Raw genomic sequence first — 17035 nt, 5'->3', positions numbered from 1 at the left:
CTTATTCCAGCATCTGCAATCTCTTGTGTCTCCAAGCCACATATATTTTTCAGTCAAAGCCTTGCATATTTTGTACAAACGTGTTATTTTCCTGTACAAATTGCAGAACATGACTACTATTCATTAATTTTAAAAGTGCTGCCAGGAAACAAAATGAGTGGGGCAGAGTACCTGCCCCCTGTGCATCAATGGTAGTGAGGTGGAGATAGCTGAGAGCCTCGAGTTTCTAGGTACAAACATCAGTAGGTTGTCCTGGTCCAATCATGTAAATACTATGTGAAGAAAGCACTCCAATGCCTCTAGTTCCCCAGAAGTCTGAGGGAATTTAGCATGGCTCCTTTGACCCTCACAAGTTTATGTGGATGCATCATTGGAAAAATGCTTTGCCTAAGACTGCAAGAAAATGCAAGTTTTGGACACATCACAAAAACGCATCACTGTTCCATCACCATCAAGAATGTGTACCATGCCATCCCGCACCTGCAATGAGGTAAGTCTAATCACCTAGCTGTACTTCTACTTCCGGCATACAGACTGAGATTGAGGACCACAGCACCACTGGTAAGGACCATGAAGGCATGGTCAAGAGAGTTGGAGGAGTGATTAAAGGACTGCTTTGAATCTGCTTTGAACCATATTCAGGGATTCATCTTTGGAACTGAATGTTTATGCCACAGTTGTCACAGACTTCACCAAGACCTGTACGGATGAGTGTATGGCTTCAAGAACATAGCAGGCATGCACAGATGTGAACGAACCAGGAGATTTTCCACCTGCCAAGGTCTAGGTCTGTGACATTCCAGACTGATGATTCAGAACTATACAAGAAATCTGGGTACAACCTATGGAAGGCCATCTGAAGAGTGAAAAAGCAAATCCGAATTCAGTTAGAGACAAAATTGGATGTACGTCAGCTATAGCAATGTTTACAGGACATTTCTTTCCAGAAGGTGAAACCTGACATCATAAATGGCTGTGATTCTTCACTCTCTGTTGAGTTGAACAACTTTTATGCATGCTTTGAAAGGAAGAATAAAACTATATCTGTGCAAATCCCTGCAGCATCTGGCAATCCTGTGATATCTGTCTCTGATGTCAACATCAGCACATCTTTTAAGAGGGTGAACCCTCACAAGACATCAGTCCATAATGATGCACCTGGCAGGACACTAAAAACCTGTGCCAACCAATTGGCTGGAGTGTTCAAAGACATCTTCAATCTCTTACTGTTGCAGTCAGACATTCGCATCTCCTTCAAAAGGACACCAATCATACTGGTACTCAAGAGCAGCTGCCAAAATGACTATCGCCCAGTAGCAATTACATCTACTCTGATGAAGAGCTTGAGAGGTTGGCTGTGGCTATAATTATATGCATATGAGAGGGATACTGAAGATCTGGTTGAATGGTGCCACAATAACAACCTCTCGCTCAAAATCAACACACCCAAGGAGCTGAATATTGACCACAGGAGGATGTATGAGCCAGTACTCATTAGGGGATCAGAGGTGGAGAAGGTCAGTAACTTTAAGTTTCTTAGCATTATCATAGCAGAGGATTTGTCCTGGGACCAGCACATAAGTGTCATCATTAAGAATCCATGACAGCACATTGATTTTCTCGGAGGTCTGTGTAGATTTGGCATGACATCTGAAACATTGAGAAACTTCTATAGATGCACAATATCCTGACTGGCTGCATCATTGCCTAGGATGGAAACACCAATGCCCAGTGGTGGATACTGTTGTGCATGTTAAATTTCAGCAGTATTTGAGTAATATTGTAAGTATATTGTTTGAATAAGCATTTTTGTTTATTTAAATGTTGTAAATGTATGTTTGATTAAGCATTCTTGTTTGTTTAAATAATTCATTACAGATTATATGTAAAAGCACATAAATGGCACAACCATTTATGTGATCACACAACCACGTCATAAACTTGTGTCTCACTTTAAGTAAAAGCAAAGTTTAGACATAACTCTTCGGCTCCCTTGTTTTTCTTTCAATTAGTTTTATGATTTGGAATTACAGAACATAACAGTCTAACAAGAAAGTTTTAAACTAATTCGAGATGACTACCTACCTGTTGAAATGCAATAAGACATTTGAATTTAAAAGAAAAAAAAACGAAGCAAAATATTCAAGTGAGGAAAAAGCACTGCAGCATATACTACTTTTGGATGAAACAGAAATGGTACAGTTAGAATAAAAGGCAGTAAATGGACTAAATTCATGGGTTTATGAACAGCGTGTACCTAATAGGTGATAATTTTCATAAATTTTTTTAAATGCAGAAATGGTTGGCTACATCAGAAAGATAGACATGTTTAATTGCACAAGAGATAAATGGATATTGTATACTGAGCAAATTGAGCAGTATTTTAAAGCAAGTGGAATAGCTGATGAGAAGAAATTGCTCGTTTTGCTGAGTGTAATATGTGGAAGAGCATTCGTTTTTTTTTAGAAGATTGACTGCTCCAACCAAACCAGCCAAAATAAGCTTTGCTGATATTGTGAAAGTAATGCAGGAACAATTAGAACCAAAATTATTGTCGTTTGCAGAACACTTTAGGTTTGATAAATGGAATCAAAAGGAAGGGGCGTCCATTTCAACATTACATGACTGAATTGTCAGTTCGGTAATGGGCTTAATGTTAGATAGATAGATATATTTTATTAATCTCCAGGGAAATTTGGTTTCGTTACAGCCACATCAACCAAGAATAGAGCGTAAACATAGCAATACAAAAAACCCCAACAATCAAACAACAAAATGCAAACTATGCCAGATGGAAAATAAGTCCAGGACCAGTCTATTGGCTCAGGGTGTCTGACCCTCCATGGGAGGAGCTGCACGTTCGATGGCCACAGGCAGGAACAACCTCCCGTGCCGCCAGTGTTGTATCACGGTGGAATGTGGCCGAAGTCCAACAGTAAAAATTTCAACATCCGGTTTACAAACACGTTCCTCAATTGTAATATACCCCGGATTGCACCATCCGTTGTTAACCAGATCAGTAAGCATGAAACTCCTTTACGCTTACCGCTCTCGGTGCACATCCGGTCAGCCGGAACGGTATTACCCACCGAACTCACCGAATGTTGCACTAAGAGATCATTTTGTAGAATCTTACAAGAAAACATGGCCCCTAACTGAAGCACAACTTACATTTAAAAGGACATTTGAAGAAGCTCTATCTATGGAAACAACAGACGCAGAAGCAATAGAGTTGAAATCAGGAATGAAGGTGAGTGTGAACAAAATTGCAATGTCTAAACAGAAATCTGCCTAGCCAAACAAATTATGTCACTGTTATGGCAGTGGCTCTCATACATCAGGTTAATGCAGGTTTAAAGGTTAAGTTCACAGAAAATGCAACAAGGTAAGACCCATGTTAGCCAGACAAAAATAAATGGACTACACAGGGAAGAGAAAATAGATAATATGTCAAGTTGCACTTTCAAAAAGAGCACTAGTCTGTGTTCTGTTGATGAAAAATCTGATAGTGATGAAAATGATGCAGGACTCAGTAGTCTTGAGATTTACATGTGAAAACAAGCAATATGGCTTACACCAGAAGTGAATGGAAAATGAATTTAAATGGAATTGAACACTGACTCAACTGTTCCAGTCATTCCAGAAAATGAGTTTGAATGGCTTTTCAGAGATACTGAACTGAAGTCTGCTGATATCCAACTAAGAACTTATATGGAGAAAAGATAACTTCTATAGGAATGACATTCATAATGGTGAAATACAACAACCAACAAGTCACATTGGAATTATACGTGGTAAAATCAGGAGGGCCAGCATTGTGGGAATGTGAGTGGCTAGGACAACTGCAGTTTCATTGGAGATCCATCCACTATTTGCATGCCACATACCCTGTTATAGGGTCAACTGAAAGCAACTTAAGAAAAGCACTAGGTGATGCCACAGCAGTGTTCAAGGATGGCGTTGGAAAACTCAAATATGTTAAAGGTAAAAAAGTGCTAAATGAAAATGCCACACCTAAGTTTTGTAAGGCTCATCTAATTCCTTATACAATCCATGATAAAGTAGCCAATGAGATAGATTGCATAGAAGCTGAAGGAATTCTTTCCATCATTAAGTGAGTCCATGGGCAACAGCAGTGGTCCCAGTATCAAGAAGAATGGGTGTTTCATGATCTATGGTGTTTTGAAGTCAACATCAACCTAATACTGAAATCAGATCATTAACTTCTGCCCAGGATAGAGGACATTTTTGCAAACCTTTCTGGAGGAAAACACTTCATCAAAGTCGACTCAGCTGAAGTATACCTAAAGATGGAACTGGAAGATGAATCCAAAGTGTTTCTCACCATAATCACTCACAAAGGGTTTTATTGTAATAATAGGATTATTTTTGGAGTAGCAGTCGGTATTAGCTGAATGATATAATTGTTATCGGTGAGGATGACAAGGAACGTCTCCAAAATTGACAAGGTGCTGCACATGAGGCTGCTTAGCAATTATAGGAAATATAGGAAAGCTACTAGCATGGGTGGGACATTGGCCGATCATCAGAAAACAGAGTGAAAATAAAGGGATCCTATTCTGGCTGGCTGCCGGTTACCAGTGGAGCTCCGCTGGGGTCGGAGTTGGGACCGCTGCTTTTTACAATGTATGTCAATCTTTTGGACTATGGAATTAATGGATTTGTGGCTAAATTTGCCAATGATACTAAGATAAGTGGAGGAGCAGGTAGTGTTGAGGAAACAGGGAGCCTGCGGAGAGACTTGGATAGATTGGGAGAATGGGCAAAGAAGTGGCAAATGAAATACAATGTTGGAAAGTGCATGGTCATATACTTTGGTGGAAGAAATAAACAAGCAGGCTATTATTTAGATGGGGAGCAAATTCAAAATGCAGAGGTGCAAAGGGACTTGGGAGTCCTTTTGCATGATACCCGAAAGGTTAACCTCCAGGTTGAGTCAGTGGTGAAGAAGACAAATGCAATGTTGGCATTCATTTCTAGAGGTATAGAATATAAGAGCAGGGACGTGATGTTGAGGCTCCATAATGCACTTGTGAGACCACACTTGGAGTATTGTGTGCAGTTATGGGCTTCTTATTTTAGAAAGGATGTATTGACATTGGAGAAGGTTCAGAGAAGATTCACGAGAATGATTCCAGGAATGAAAGGGTAACCATATGAGGAACATCTGTCAGATCTTGGCCTGTATTCCCTAGAGTTCAGGAGAATGAGGGGGGATCTCATAGAAATATTCTGAATGCTAAAAGGCCGGAACAGATTAGATATGGCAAAGTTATTTCCCATGGTAGCTGAGTCTGGGACAAGAGGGCACAACTTCAGAATTGAATGATGTCCATTTAGAACAGAGATGCAGAGAAATTACTTTAGTCAGAGGGTAGTAAATCTATGGAATTTGTTGCCATGAGTGGCTGTGGAGGCCAAGTCATTGGGTGCATTTAAAGCAGAGATAGATAGGTTCCTGATTAGCCAGGGCATCAAAGGGTATGGGGAGAAGGCAGGGAGTGGGGTTGACTGGAAGAATTGGATCAGCCCATGATTGAATGGCGGAGTAGACTCGATGAGCCAAATGGCCTACTTCTGCTCCTATATCTTATGGTCTAATGGTCTAAAATCTCAAACCTGTTTTAGAAAGATTAGAAGATTATTGGCTCAGAAAATAACACGTGTGAATTCTTTAAAACCAAGCATCACTTACTGTTGTCACACCATTGACACACAAGAGGTACATAAGTATGCTGAGAAAATTCAAACAGTTGTGGATGCCCAAGGCCAAACAACATGTCACAAATGCAGTTCTTTCTAGGATTTTTCAATTACTATAACACGTTCCTGTCAAACCTGGCGATTGTGCTGCACTTCTTGAATTTGTTACTAGAGAATGGTAAGAAATGGCAATGGACAAAGCAATATGAGGTGGTTTTCCATAAGATAAAGGAAATGGTTATATCAGACACTGTACTCACATATTATGATCCACATCATGCAGCGAAATTTGCCAGAGAGGCCTTCCCTTATGGTATAGGAGCATCATGTCACGTCATGAATGATGAAAGTTTAAGCTCCATAGGCTTTGCATCACGTTCCTTTACCACTGCAGAGAAAAATTATGCAGAGAGCTCTTGAGTCTGGTTTGGAGTGTTTCAGCCAGTACTTGTATGGAAGAAAGTTTACCCTCATTATTGATCATCAACTATTAGTGTCCATTTTCATTCCACAGAGGGCTGTTCCAATAATAGCAGCACAAATGCAGAGATGAGCTCTGTTTCTTGAGGGCACAATTATAAGATCGAATTGAGAAGGGCAACTAATCATGGAAATGCTGATGGATTATTCTGTTTTCTCTTGGAAAGGATAATACCCAAAAAATTTGAACAAGAGGACACTCTGCTTGATGTATTTTCCCTAATACAAGTTGAAAGTCTCCCTATTATGGCAGAAGTAATACAAAGGGAAATTCAAAAATTCAGGTCTATATAGCAACCCAAGATGGCTGGAATGTGTAGCAGAATCTCCAGTTCTCCCAATTTAAAGGCTTTGGGATGAACTTTCTCCTCTTGGGGGTTGCTTTGATCTGGATTTAAGAGCCGTTGTACCATTTAAGCTGAGAGCTCAGGAGTTGTAGCTACATACTGTACACCCAGGCATGGTGAAAATGAAAGCTTGAAACTTTGGCTGGTAGACTGTGATAGATCTGCAGAACAAGCAGTTACCCACACACTCTTCGGGATGCCAACATATCAAAGGAAAAGTTTTCAGAGCCTTCAAATCCACTACCTGCAGTCCTCGAATTAACCCCTACAGCCACAACAGAGGAGGTCTTAGAACCTGAGATTATTTCACAGCCATAGGTCCCAACCACCAAGCAGAGTGATACCAATATCAGGGAATATGTTATACACAAGAGTAAGAAATCCTCCACAGTGATTAAATCTTTAGTCCTGAATGGGACAATTTAAAATTTACTATGCTGTGGATGTCTAAGTATTAGTTGTATTATGTAGCATACTGTGCATATGCTGCAGGCAGTTACAAAGGTGCGAGAGACTGTCATCAGAGACTTCTTGTTTGCTGATGACTGCGCACTCAATGCCAGCACAGAGCAGGAGATGCAGCGTGAAATGGACTGCTTCTCACAAGTCTGCGACAACTTCGGTCTCACTATCAGCACCCAAAAGACCGAAGTTATGAACCAGCCTGCCCCAGGAAAGCCATACCAGGAGCCGCGCATCACGGTGAAGGGCCAGAACCTCCAGGCAGTCGACAACTTCACCTACCTGGGCAGCATACTCTCTTGTGTAGTGAACATAGATGCTGAGGTCAACAACAGGATTGCTAAAGCCAGCACCACCTTTGGGAGACTCCGTGAGAACGTCTGGGAGCGGAGAGGACTCAGCCTTACCACCAAGCTGAAGGTCTACTGTGCAGTGGTCCTTACCACCCTCCTTTACGCCAGCGAGACCTGGACTGTCTACAGCAGACATGCCAAACAGCTCAACCAATTTCACCTGAGCTGTCTCCGCAGACTCCTCCACATCAGGTGGCAGGACAAAGTCCCCGACACGGAAATCCTGGAACGAGCTGGGCTCTGCAGCGTCTACACCCTCCTGCTGAAAGCCCAAGCCAGGTGGGCTGGACATGTGGTCAGAATGCCAGACAGCGATTGCCTAAGCAGCTGCTGTACGGAGAACTGTGTCAGGGCAAGCGCTCAGTCAGGGGGCAGAAGAAACATTACAAAGACTGCCTCAAAGTGTCCCTCAAAGGCCTGGGTGTCGACAGCAATACATGGGAGACGCTTGCCCTCGACCGTCCAGCTTGGCGCAGCAAGATCACCACAGGAGCCCGTGCAGCTGAAGTCAGGCGCATCATAGAGGCGCAATGAAAGCGTGCTGTGCGCAAGGCCCGAGCAGCATCCACTGCCACGACAGCACCCACCCACTTGTGTCCCACATGTGGACGAGCCTTCAGGGCCCGGATTGGCCTCATCAGTCACCTCCGGACCCACAGTCACCAATCTCCCATTTGACTTTGAAGCCATGGTCATCTTCGACTACGAAGGATGAACAACAACAACAGCATATGCACTATATGTATACAATGTTGAGATGTATTCTATATTGATTTGGAGCTTATAGCTGAAAAGGGAGGAGTGTTGTGTATTTAATATCTCAGTAATATTTGTATAATATTATAAATGTATTGTTTGAGTCAGCATTCTTATTCATTTAAATAATTCTTTACAGGTTATATGTAAAAGGACATGATGGCTTACGTCATCACACCACCACATCATAAATGTGCAACTCATTTAAAGTAAAAATAAAGTTTACATGCATCTTTCAGGCTACTTTGTTTTTCCTTCAATTAACTTGATGTTCCTACCATTGAGCACATTTACAAAGAGCACTGTCACAAGAAAGCAGCTTCTAGCATCAAGGACACAACCCCCACTATCTCTCTTCTCACTGCTGCCATCAGGAATGAAGTACAGGAGCCTTGGGTTTCATACCACTAGATTCAGGAACAGTTATTATTCTTCAACCATCAATCTTCTGAACCAGTGTGGATAACAATAGCTTCAGTCACATCCACAGCCTGTGAACTCACTTTCAGGGACTCTGCAACTCATGTTCTCAATAGTATTTATTAGTTTTTATTTACCTGCACTGCACTTTCTCTCTAACTGTAACACTAAATGCTGAACTCTGCTGCCATTCTTCCTTTATACTGCCCGCAAGGTACTAATATTTTGATATGATCTGTATGGATGGCTTGCACTATGAATGGTTTTCACTGTATCTTGGTACATGTGACAATAATAAAACAATGCCATTAGTAATGTGCATCTCAGGAATGTTGTGTCCTGTCATTGGATTCTACATGGAATCCAGTGATAAAGTGCTTTTTTAGATGTCTTGTCTTTCAGCAAGTTTGAGAATCCCTGTTCAGATAAGTAAGCATTGAAGTCTCAAACTTACTTGAACTTGTGAGAGAAATATATGCATCAACTCAAAATATTGCCAACTAAATCAAAAACAAGAGAAAAATCTGCAGATGCTGAAAATCCAAGACATGCGCGCGCGCGCACACACACACACACACACACACACACACACACACACACACACACGCACTGCTGGAGGAACTCAGCGGGCCAGGCAGCAGGTCCTGCTGAAGGGTCCTGCCCTGAAATGTCAACAGTGCTCTTTTCCATAGATGCTGCATAGGCTTCTAAGTTCCTCCAGCATTTTTTGTGTGTTGCCAACTAAACTCAAGCCATATTTTCTACACTTGAACCACCTTTCCTAATTCCCTTCATTGGCATTCACTTTAATTGTTTTTATCCTCAACAATAACCCTATCCTTTAACACCTTGGAAATTGATTGATCAACTATCCAAAGTTTCGTGCCTGGAATCCTTGGGTATAAATTCCCTCGTCCTAGTGATTTTTTTCTTTCTCATAATAAAATTTCCCTTTATATCGAAGTTTGTAATAATTCTTCTACCTCATCTGCGTAAGCTAAGACAAAGACATTACATCACATCATTTCTATTTACTCACTCTTCACTACAAGCTAGCTTCATCTTCAGCTTTAGCTTCCACTTATTCCAAGTGATCTTATTCTAATAAAAGTGAATTTTTCTTCATAAATTATATTCTTTGGCTAATTTTCGTATATTGTCTGAAATTCCTAGATATTCTTCAGAATTTCCTTGGCTTTTATTTTCTGTCACCTTCAAATTTTAATTATAGATATCAGTGTGTGTGTGTGTGTGTGTGTATGTGTGTGTGTATATATATATAATCAGTATTCAACATACATTTCAGGATGTCACAATGATGAGTGCCATCTTTGTGGAGTTTGCACATTTTGCTTCTGGCTATGTTTTCTCCCAGTGCTCGGGTTTCCTTCCACATCCCAAAGGTGCATCAATTGGTAGGTTAACTAACTGCTGTGTAGTGTAAAGAAGAGAGGTAGAATTGACAGTTGATTTGATGAGAACATGGAATGAATAAAACTGGATTAGAGTAGTATCAGTGCAAATATATGCTCAATAGCCACTTTATAAGTTACCTCTTGCACCTACTAAAGTGGCCACTGTTGGTATGTTTGTGGTCTTCTGCTGCTGTAGCTTTTCCACTTCAAGGTTCAATGTATTATGCATTCAGATAAGCTCTTTTGCACACTACTGTAGTAACACATAGTTATTTCAGTTACTGCTGCCTTCCTGTCAGCTTGAACCATTCTGGCCATTCTCCTCTGACCTCTCTCTTTAACAAAGCATATTCACCCACAGAACTCAAGCTAAATGTTTTTTTTTGTATCATCTTCTGTAAGCACTAGATACAGTTGTGCATGGACATCCAAGGAGATCAGCCATTTCTGAAATACTCATACCACCCCTTCTGGCTCCAACAATCATTCCATGGTGAAAGTTACTTAGATCACATTTCTTCTCCATTCTGATGTTTGATCTGGGCCTCTTGGCCATGCCTGCATGTTTTTAAGCATTGAGTTGCTGATTAGATATTTGAATTAAGAAGCAGATGTATATAATAAAGTGGCCACAATATATATTTGATGGTCCATGTGGACTCAGTACACTTAGGGAATATTTCTGTACTATATGATTTTATGAATATATTTCCCTTTCTTCATCTCTGCTCCAGGTGCTTAGCTATAACTTTCCATAACTTTCATTGTCTGATGTGTCATCTCAAACCCCAATGATGTTTAGAAAATCCTACTTATTTCCCCAAAGTAGGAGAATGGTTAGTTGTAGGCAATACAGATTTTAATCAGTGGTTTTAACAGGCAGGCACTGGATTTAAAGAACTGCTCAGAAACACTTTAGCAAGCAGTGGATTTCTCAGTTAGACCTCTTTGAATTAAGAAGCAGACTGACTAGATGCATCACTGCCTGGTATGGGAACTGTACCTCCCTTAATCACAGGATCTTGTAGAGAGTTGTGTGGATAGCCCAGTGCATCTGTAGTTGTGAACTTCCCATGATTCAGGACATTTACAAAGACAGGCTTGAGAAAAGGGCCCGTAGGATCATTGGGGACCCGAGTTACCCCAACCACAATCTATTTCAGCTGCTACCATCCAGGAATGGTACCGCAGCATAAAAGCCAGGACCAACAGGCTTTGGGACAGCTTCTTCCAGCAGGCCATCAGACAGATTAGACATAGAAATAGACATACTTTATTGATCCCGGAGGAAATTGAGTTTTGTTACAGCTGCACAACCAAGAATAAAGCATAAATATAGAAATACAAAAACCACAAACAATCAAACAACAATATGCCAACTATGCCGGATGGAAATAAGTCCAGGACCAGCCTATTGGCTCAGGGTGTCTGACCCTCCGCAGGAGGAGCTGAGCTTAACTCACGCTGATCTGAGTGTGTTTCGATGTTGCATTGACTGTGCTATTTATAATAAAATATTATAAATTACTGTGATTGCACATTGCACATTTGGATGGAGACGTAACAAAGGTTTTTACTCCTCGTGTGTGAAGGATGTAAGAAATAAAGTCAATTCAATTCAGTTCAATTGACTTCCTTCAATCCAATTACTGAAAGTATTGGCACGATGTCCATAAGCACACTTTCATAACTATCCTCAGGTAATGCCTGCCAACGACATATTGTCCCTTGTTTCATGTTTTACTAATCAGAAGGATAAAGACCATCTGTCCTCAGTGTAATAGAAGATAATGCAAGATTGCTGGTAATGTGCCAATCACCTGTGAAAAGGTGAGCATTTAAACCTTTGGATCAGATTACATGAAAGGGTCAAAATTTTACATACCCTACCCTCTGCAAAAATAACCCTGACTGTTTGCCTCTACATTTAAGTGTATTAAAGGCAAAATCTGAAGCACAGAGACAGTGAGCAATCAGAATTTCATAATCTCTCCTGTGGTATTCATGTATTAATTGTTAATGCTAGGATGAAAAGTCCTGTCATTTGTAATTTCAAAACTGAAGTTTCACTGAATACTGGTATTCCTTATAATAAATAAGGCCTTAAATTTGCTTTAAAATTAAACTGGTTTACTTTTTTTCCCTTTTTTTCAGACAAGGACAGGAATTTGTTTGCTACAAGATGGTTCTCAGGAGCCCTTTGAAGTGCGATTGCACTTAGCAAAGGACATTTTAACAATTCAAGAGCAAGATGTTATCTGTGTGTCTAGTGAAAACTTCTATTCCAGTGTAAGTAATATCCTTTTCTATCAAAAATGTTAGAACTTAATGCCTTTGCCGGTTAGAATGAATTATACACATATATTGCCATTCATATAATAACTGGATTTATTGTAAAATCCTTTTCAATGTCCAAAATATTTTGTGGTTAACAAAAACAGTGCTGTCAGAGTGCAGAATAGAAAAGAGCACAACTTAAGGATTCAGATGATAATGGTCTTGTGCCTCCATGGCAACTTACAGACTAGAACACAGCAAGGGTTAGCTCAAGGGAGCTACTAATCATATACAGCTTATTCATATGACATTGACAACGTTCAATGTGAGCTTTTCATTTGGAAAATGTATTTGTTGAAGAAGTTTTGCGGTTCATTAAAGATTAAGCACAATTTTTTTTCTGCCTGTTGCCTGTCTTCAATACATAATTCCTCCCTCATACTAGATTTACTGTCTCATCTTTGTACTCAGTTTTAAAGCTGCAATTGAAATTTACCAGAAAGCTGAACAAGACATGAGCAAGGGAATCTATATATTCCTGCTATGGCAGAAATTAGGCAATAATCCATTTCATTAGTTATGTTTTGAGGGGGGATTTTGAGATTTTGGATACTTGGTATGTTTTACTTTTGAGCAAAGTATGGACCCAAATCTCAAATAAAGGGGTCGAGGGTACATGCAAACACTTGTGATGAGAAGTGTGCTAGGTGTCATCATGACTAACGAGTTTGTGGATGTTCATTTAATAACTGCCAGCACCATGCAGACTAAGCTGTTCATGAATCAGATTATATATTATACCGCTTCAAAGACAGAGTTAGAATTTCCCAACTGCACACCCAGCCCTTTCTTTTCAGTTGTTACATCTGAGTACTTTGTGGAAGGGAAAAAGGGAATAATGCATTTCCCTGCTCCTTTATTGCCCATTAAGAATCAGAATCAAGAATCTCTAATTTCTACAGGTGTACCGTGGAGATCATTCTAACTGGTTGCATCACTGTCTGGTATGGAGCAGCCTCTGAACAGGAATGGAAATAGATGCAGAAAGTTGTAAACTCTGCCTTCTCCTTCGTGGGCAGTAGCCTCCCCAGCATTGAGGACAACTTCAAAAGGCGACGCCTCTGGCTGAGTCTTTAATCCTTAGTGGCTTCTCGTGATCTTGTGCGTTGGAGGGTGGTCATGCAGCCAGTCAGAGTACTGTCCACTGTACTTCTGTCAAAATTTGCAAGAGTCTTTGATGACGTACCAAATATCCTGAAAATCCTAAGAAAGTAGAGCTGCTGGTGTGCCTTCTTCAAAGTATCAAATTATTGAGCCCAGGATAAATCCTCTGAGATGCTGTCTCCCAGGAACTTGAAGATGCTTACCCTTTCCACTGTTCAGCTCTTGATGAGAACTGATATATGTTCTACCAATTTCCTTTTCCTGAAGTCCATAATCAATTTCTTGGTCTTACTGATGTTGAGTGTGAGGTTGTTGCGACACTACTCCACCAGTTGATCGCTCTCATTTCTGTGTGTCTGCTCAAACAATACCTGACATTCTGCCAACAGCAGTGGTGTCATCAGTGAATTTATAGATGACATCTGAGCTGTGCGTAGACACATTGTCATGAGTGTAGAGAGAGCAGAGCAGTGGGCCAAGCATGCTCTACTATCATGAACTACCTAGAGGCTATACATTTTCACAGTATTCCCATCCCTGTGCAATACTTGAATACTCTAGAGGGAGCAGTCTGGCTTTTCATTTCATTTTCATTTAAAAGACTACTAAACAAAGTAACTTCCAGTCTTGAGTGACTTAGAAGTGCTTTTTTTAGTAATTGAAAAGAGGTCTTGAGCTGAACTGAAGACTGGGTATGCACAAGGAAGGACATTCATTGGGAAGCCATACCATTTGTGTGTGGACCAAGTGAGGTCCAAGAAGGTATGGACCAGGGAAGTACAGGTGTGCTTATAGGACTGCTTTGAATCAATGGACTGGACTGTGTTCAAGCAGTCAACTTCGAGTCTGGATGAGTATACCACAGTTGTCACTGAGATAATTAAAACCTGTGTGGATGAGTGGGTGCCTACAAAAACATTCCAAAACCAAAAGCTGAGGATGAACCAAGAAGTTTGTAGTGTGCTGAGGGCTAGATCTGTGCTATTTAAGTCTGTCGACCCAGGTCTGCACAAGAATGCCAGGTGTGGCTTGCGGAGGGCTATTTCAAGAGCTAAGAAGCAATTTTGAGTGTGGTTGGAGACGACATTGGATGCATGTCAACCCGGCAGGGTTTGCAGGACAATGGCTTTTGTGCTCATTTTAAAAGGGAAAATAAACCCTCAGCTATGAGGATCCCTGCATCATCTGGTGACCCTGTGATCTCTGTATCGGAGGCTGATGCCAGGCTGTCTTTCAAGAGGGTGAACCCTCTTAAGGCGGCAGACCATGATGGAGCACCTGCTCAGGCTCTGAAAACCTGTGCCAACCAACTGGCAGGGGTATTGAAATATATTTTCAGTCTCACATTGCTATAGTCAGAAGTTCCCAACTGCTTCAAAAAGGCAACAATTATACCAGTGCTCAAGAAGAGCGGCGTGAACTGCCTTAACGACAACCATTCAGTAGCATTCACACATCTGTGGTGATGTAATGATTTGAGAGGTTGGTCATGGCTAGAATCAACACCTGTCTCAGGAAGGTCCTGGACCCACTGCCTATCACCCCATAGGTCCATGGTAGATGTGATCTCAATGGCTCTTCACACGACTTTACATCACCTGGACAATAAAAGTACCTATGCCAGGATGCTGTTTATTGACTATAGCTCAGCATTTAACACCATCATTTCTACAGCCCTGATTATAAAGCAACAGTTCATAGGCCTCTGCACCTCCCTCTGCAACTGGATCCTTGACTTCCTAACCAGAAGACTATAATCTGTGCGGGTTGAAAATAACGTCTCCACCTTGCTGACAATTAACACTGGCGCACCAAAGGGGATGTGCGCTCAGTCTACTGCTCTACTAACTCTACACCCATGATTGTGTGGCTAGGCAATGCTCAAATGCCATCGATAAATTTGCTGATGACCTCACCATTTTTGGCAGGATTTCAGATGAATATCAAAGGGCGTGCTGGTGTGAGATATATCAGCTAGTTGAGTGGTGTCGCAGCAACAACTTTACATTCAACGTTAGCAAGACCAAAGAGCTGATTGTGGACTTCAGAAAGGATAAGATGAGGGAACACAAACTAGTCCTCATAGAGGGATCAGAAGTGGAGAGAGTGAGCAATTTTAAGTTCCAGGTGTCCATATCTTTGAGGGTCTAACCTGGTTGTAACACATTGTTGTTGTTCGTCCATCGTTGACGTTGAAGAGGACCTCGACACCATAATGATGGTGTCGAGACTAGCGCGTGATTTGGATTTAAGTGAGGGAGAGTTGCACAGCATCAGCCTCACTCTCTCTTGCACAGCATCAGCCTCACTCTCTCTTCGTCCATCGTTGACGTTGAAGAGGACCTCGACACCATAATGATGGTGTCGAGACTAGCGCGTGATTTGGATTTAAGTGAGGGAGAGTTGCACAGCATCAGCCTCACTCTCTCTTCCCAATTCCCATCTGGATCCAGTGGCAAGACAGAGTCTAGATGGCTGGAGATGGGACTAGGTGCAGTGGATGACCAGGACGTCTTCTGTGTCTTGTCCTGCTCTACATGTTCCATGACGCTTGCAGAGACTGCCTTCTTGACCGTTGGACCTTCCGCTGGTCTCGTCCGCTCAATCCGCCGGAGTCTGTCTTCACATGCTGGGGTAGACAACTCCCTATCTCACCGAGGGTTTGAGACCCGTCGGCTACCCTCACCTGGTTTAGCCGGCTTGTCGAAGCCGTTGCCCGGGGTGTGGCCGCTGTCACATGCAAACAGCTACAGGGAGCCACAGGTGAGAGCTGAGTGCCAGGTGGGGACCAAAGGTGGACTAACCGCCCTGAAAAGGACGCGACATGTTCCCCCACCAGAGGTGCTACCTCTCCCTGGCACCCCATATACCATATATAATATAACACATTAATGCAGTTATAAAAGCAAGACAGTGTGTATTTCATTAGGAGTTTGAGGAGATTTGGTTTGTCACCTAAACCACTTGAAAACTTCTACAGATGTATTGTGGAGAGCATTCTGACAGGCTGGATCACTATCTGGTGTGGGGGCTGGTTACTACTGCACAAGATCAAAGTAAGTTGCAGAAGCTTGCCAAATTAATCAGCACCATCATGGGTACTAGCCTCCGTAGTATCCAAGACATCTTCAAGTAGCGATGCCTCAGGAAGGCTGCGTCCATGATTAAGGACCCCCACTGTGTTATTAGGCAGGTGCAATTTCGGTTCCCAGTGTGCAATATGAGCGGTTAACCCAGCACTCGGAAATAACGTTGGTGAATGACCCACATGGTTTTGGCCGACAAGACTGTCCTAAGTAAAATGTGGTTGAGCTGAAGCCATTCTGTAAATCTGTAAATAAAATAGTTTTAGGGGTAGCACCTAAAAGCACAGCTACTGATTGTAGATAGAAAGTGCAGCCAATATTAGGTCTGAAAAGCTCAACCTGGAGGAAAGGGTGTTTGTAGCGACTTCACAGACCAAAGAAGACCATGTAACATGAATAACAGATGTCTCTGAGGGGCTCAGATGCAACTCAAGAAACTTGTAACAGCATCCATGAGATCTCCAAAGAGGTTGTGCAAGAGAAGCACAAGAATCCCACCTTCAATAGACATCTGTACGAGCTACACCAGCATGGCAGTAAGATACCAATGC

At 41.7% G+C, this 17035-nt stretch overlaps 1 protein-coding gene across 7 annotated transcripts in view; it reads left to right on the top strand.

The window, feature by feature from the left end:
- Positions 1 to 17035, top strand: part of sntg1 (syntrophin, gamma 1) — a 533050-nt gene that overhangs the window by 396687 nt on the left and 119328 nt on the right. For all 7 annotated transcript variants that reach the window (XM_072255011.1, XM_072255020.1, XM_072255026.1 and 4 more), the window contains one exon: positions 12112 to 12246. In XM_072255011.1, coding sequence (XP_072111112.1) covers positions 12112 to 12246 — 135 coding nt within the window. The remainder of the gene's footprint in view (positions 1 to 12111; positions 12247 to 17035) is intronic.

This window comes from Mobula birostris, chromosome 1, assembly GCF_030028105.1.
Source record: "Mobula birostris isolate sMobBir1 chromosome 1, sMobBir1.hap1, whole genome shotgun sequence".
Classification (NCBI taxonomy): Eukaryota; Metazoa; Chordata; class Chondrichthyes; order Myliobatiformes; family Myliobatidae; genus Mobula; species Mobula birostris.
This window is presented reverse-complemented; position numbering and strand designations above follow the sequence as displayed.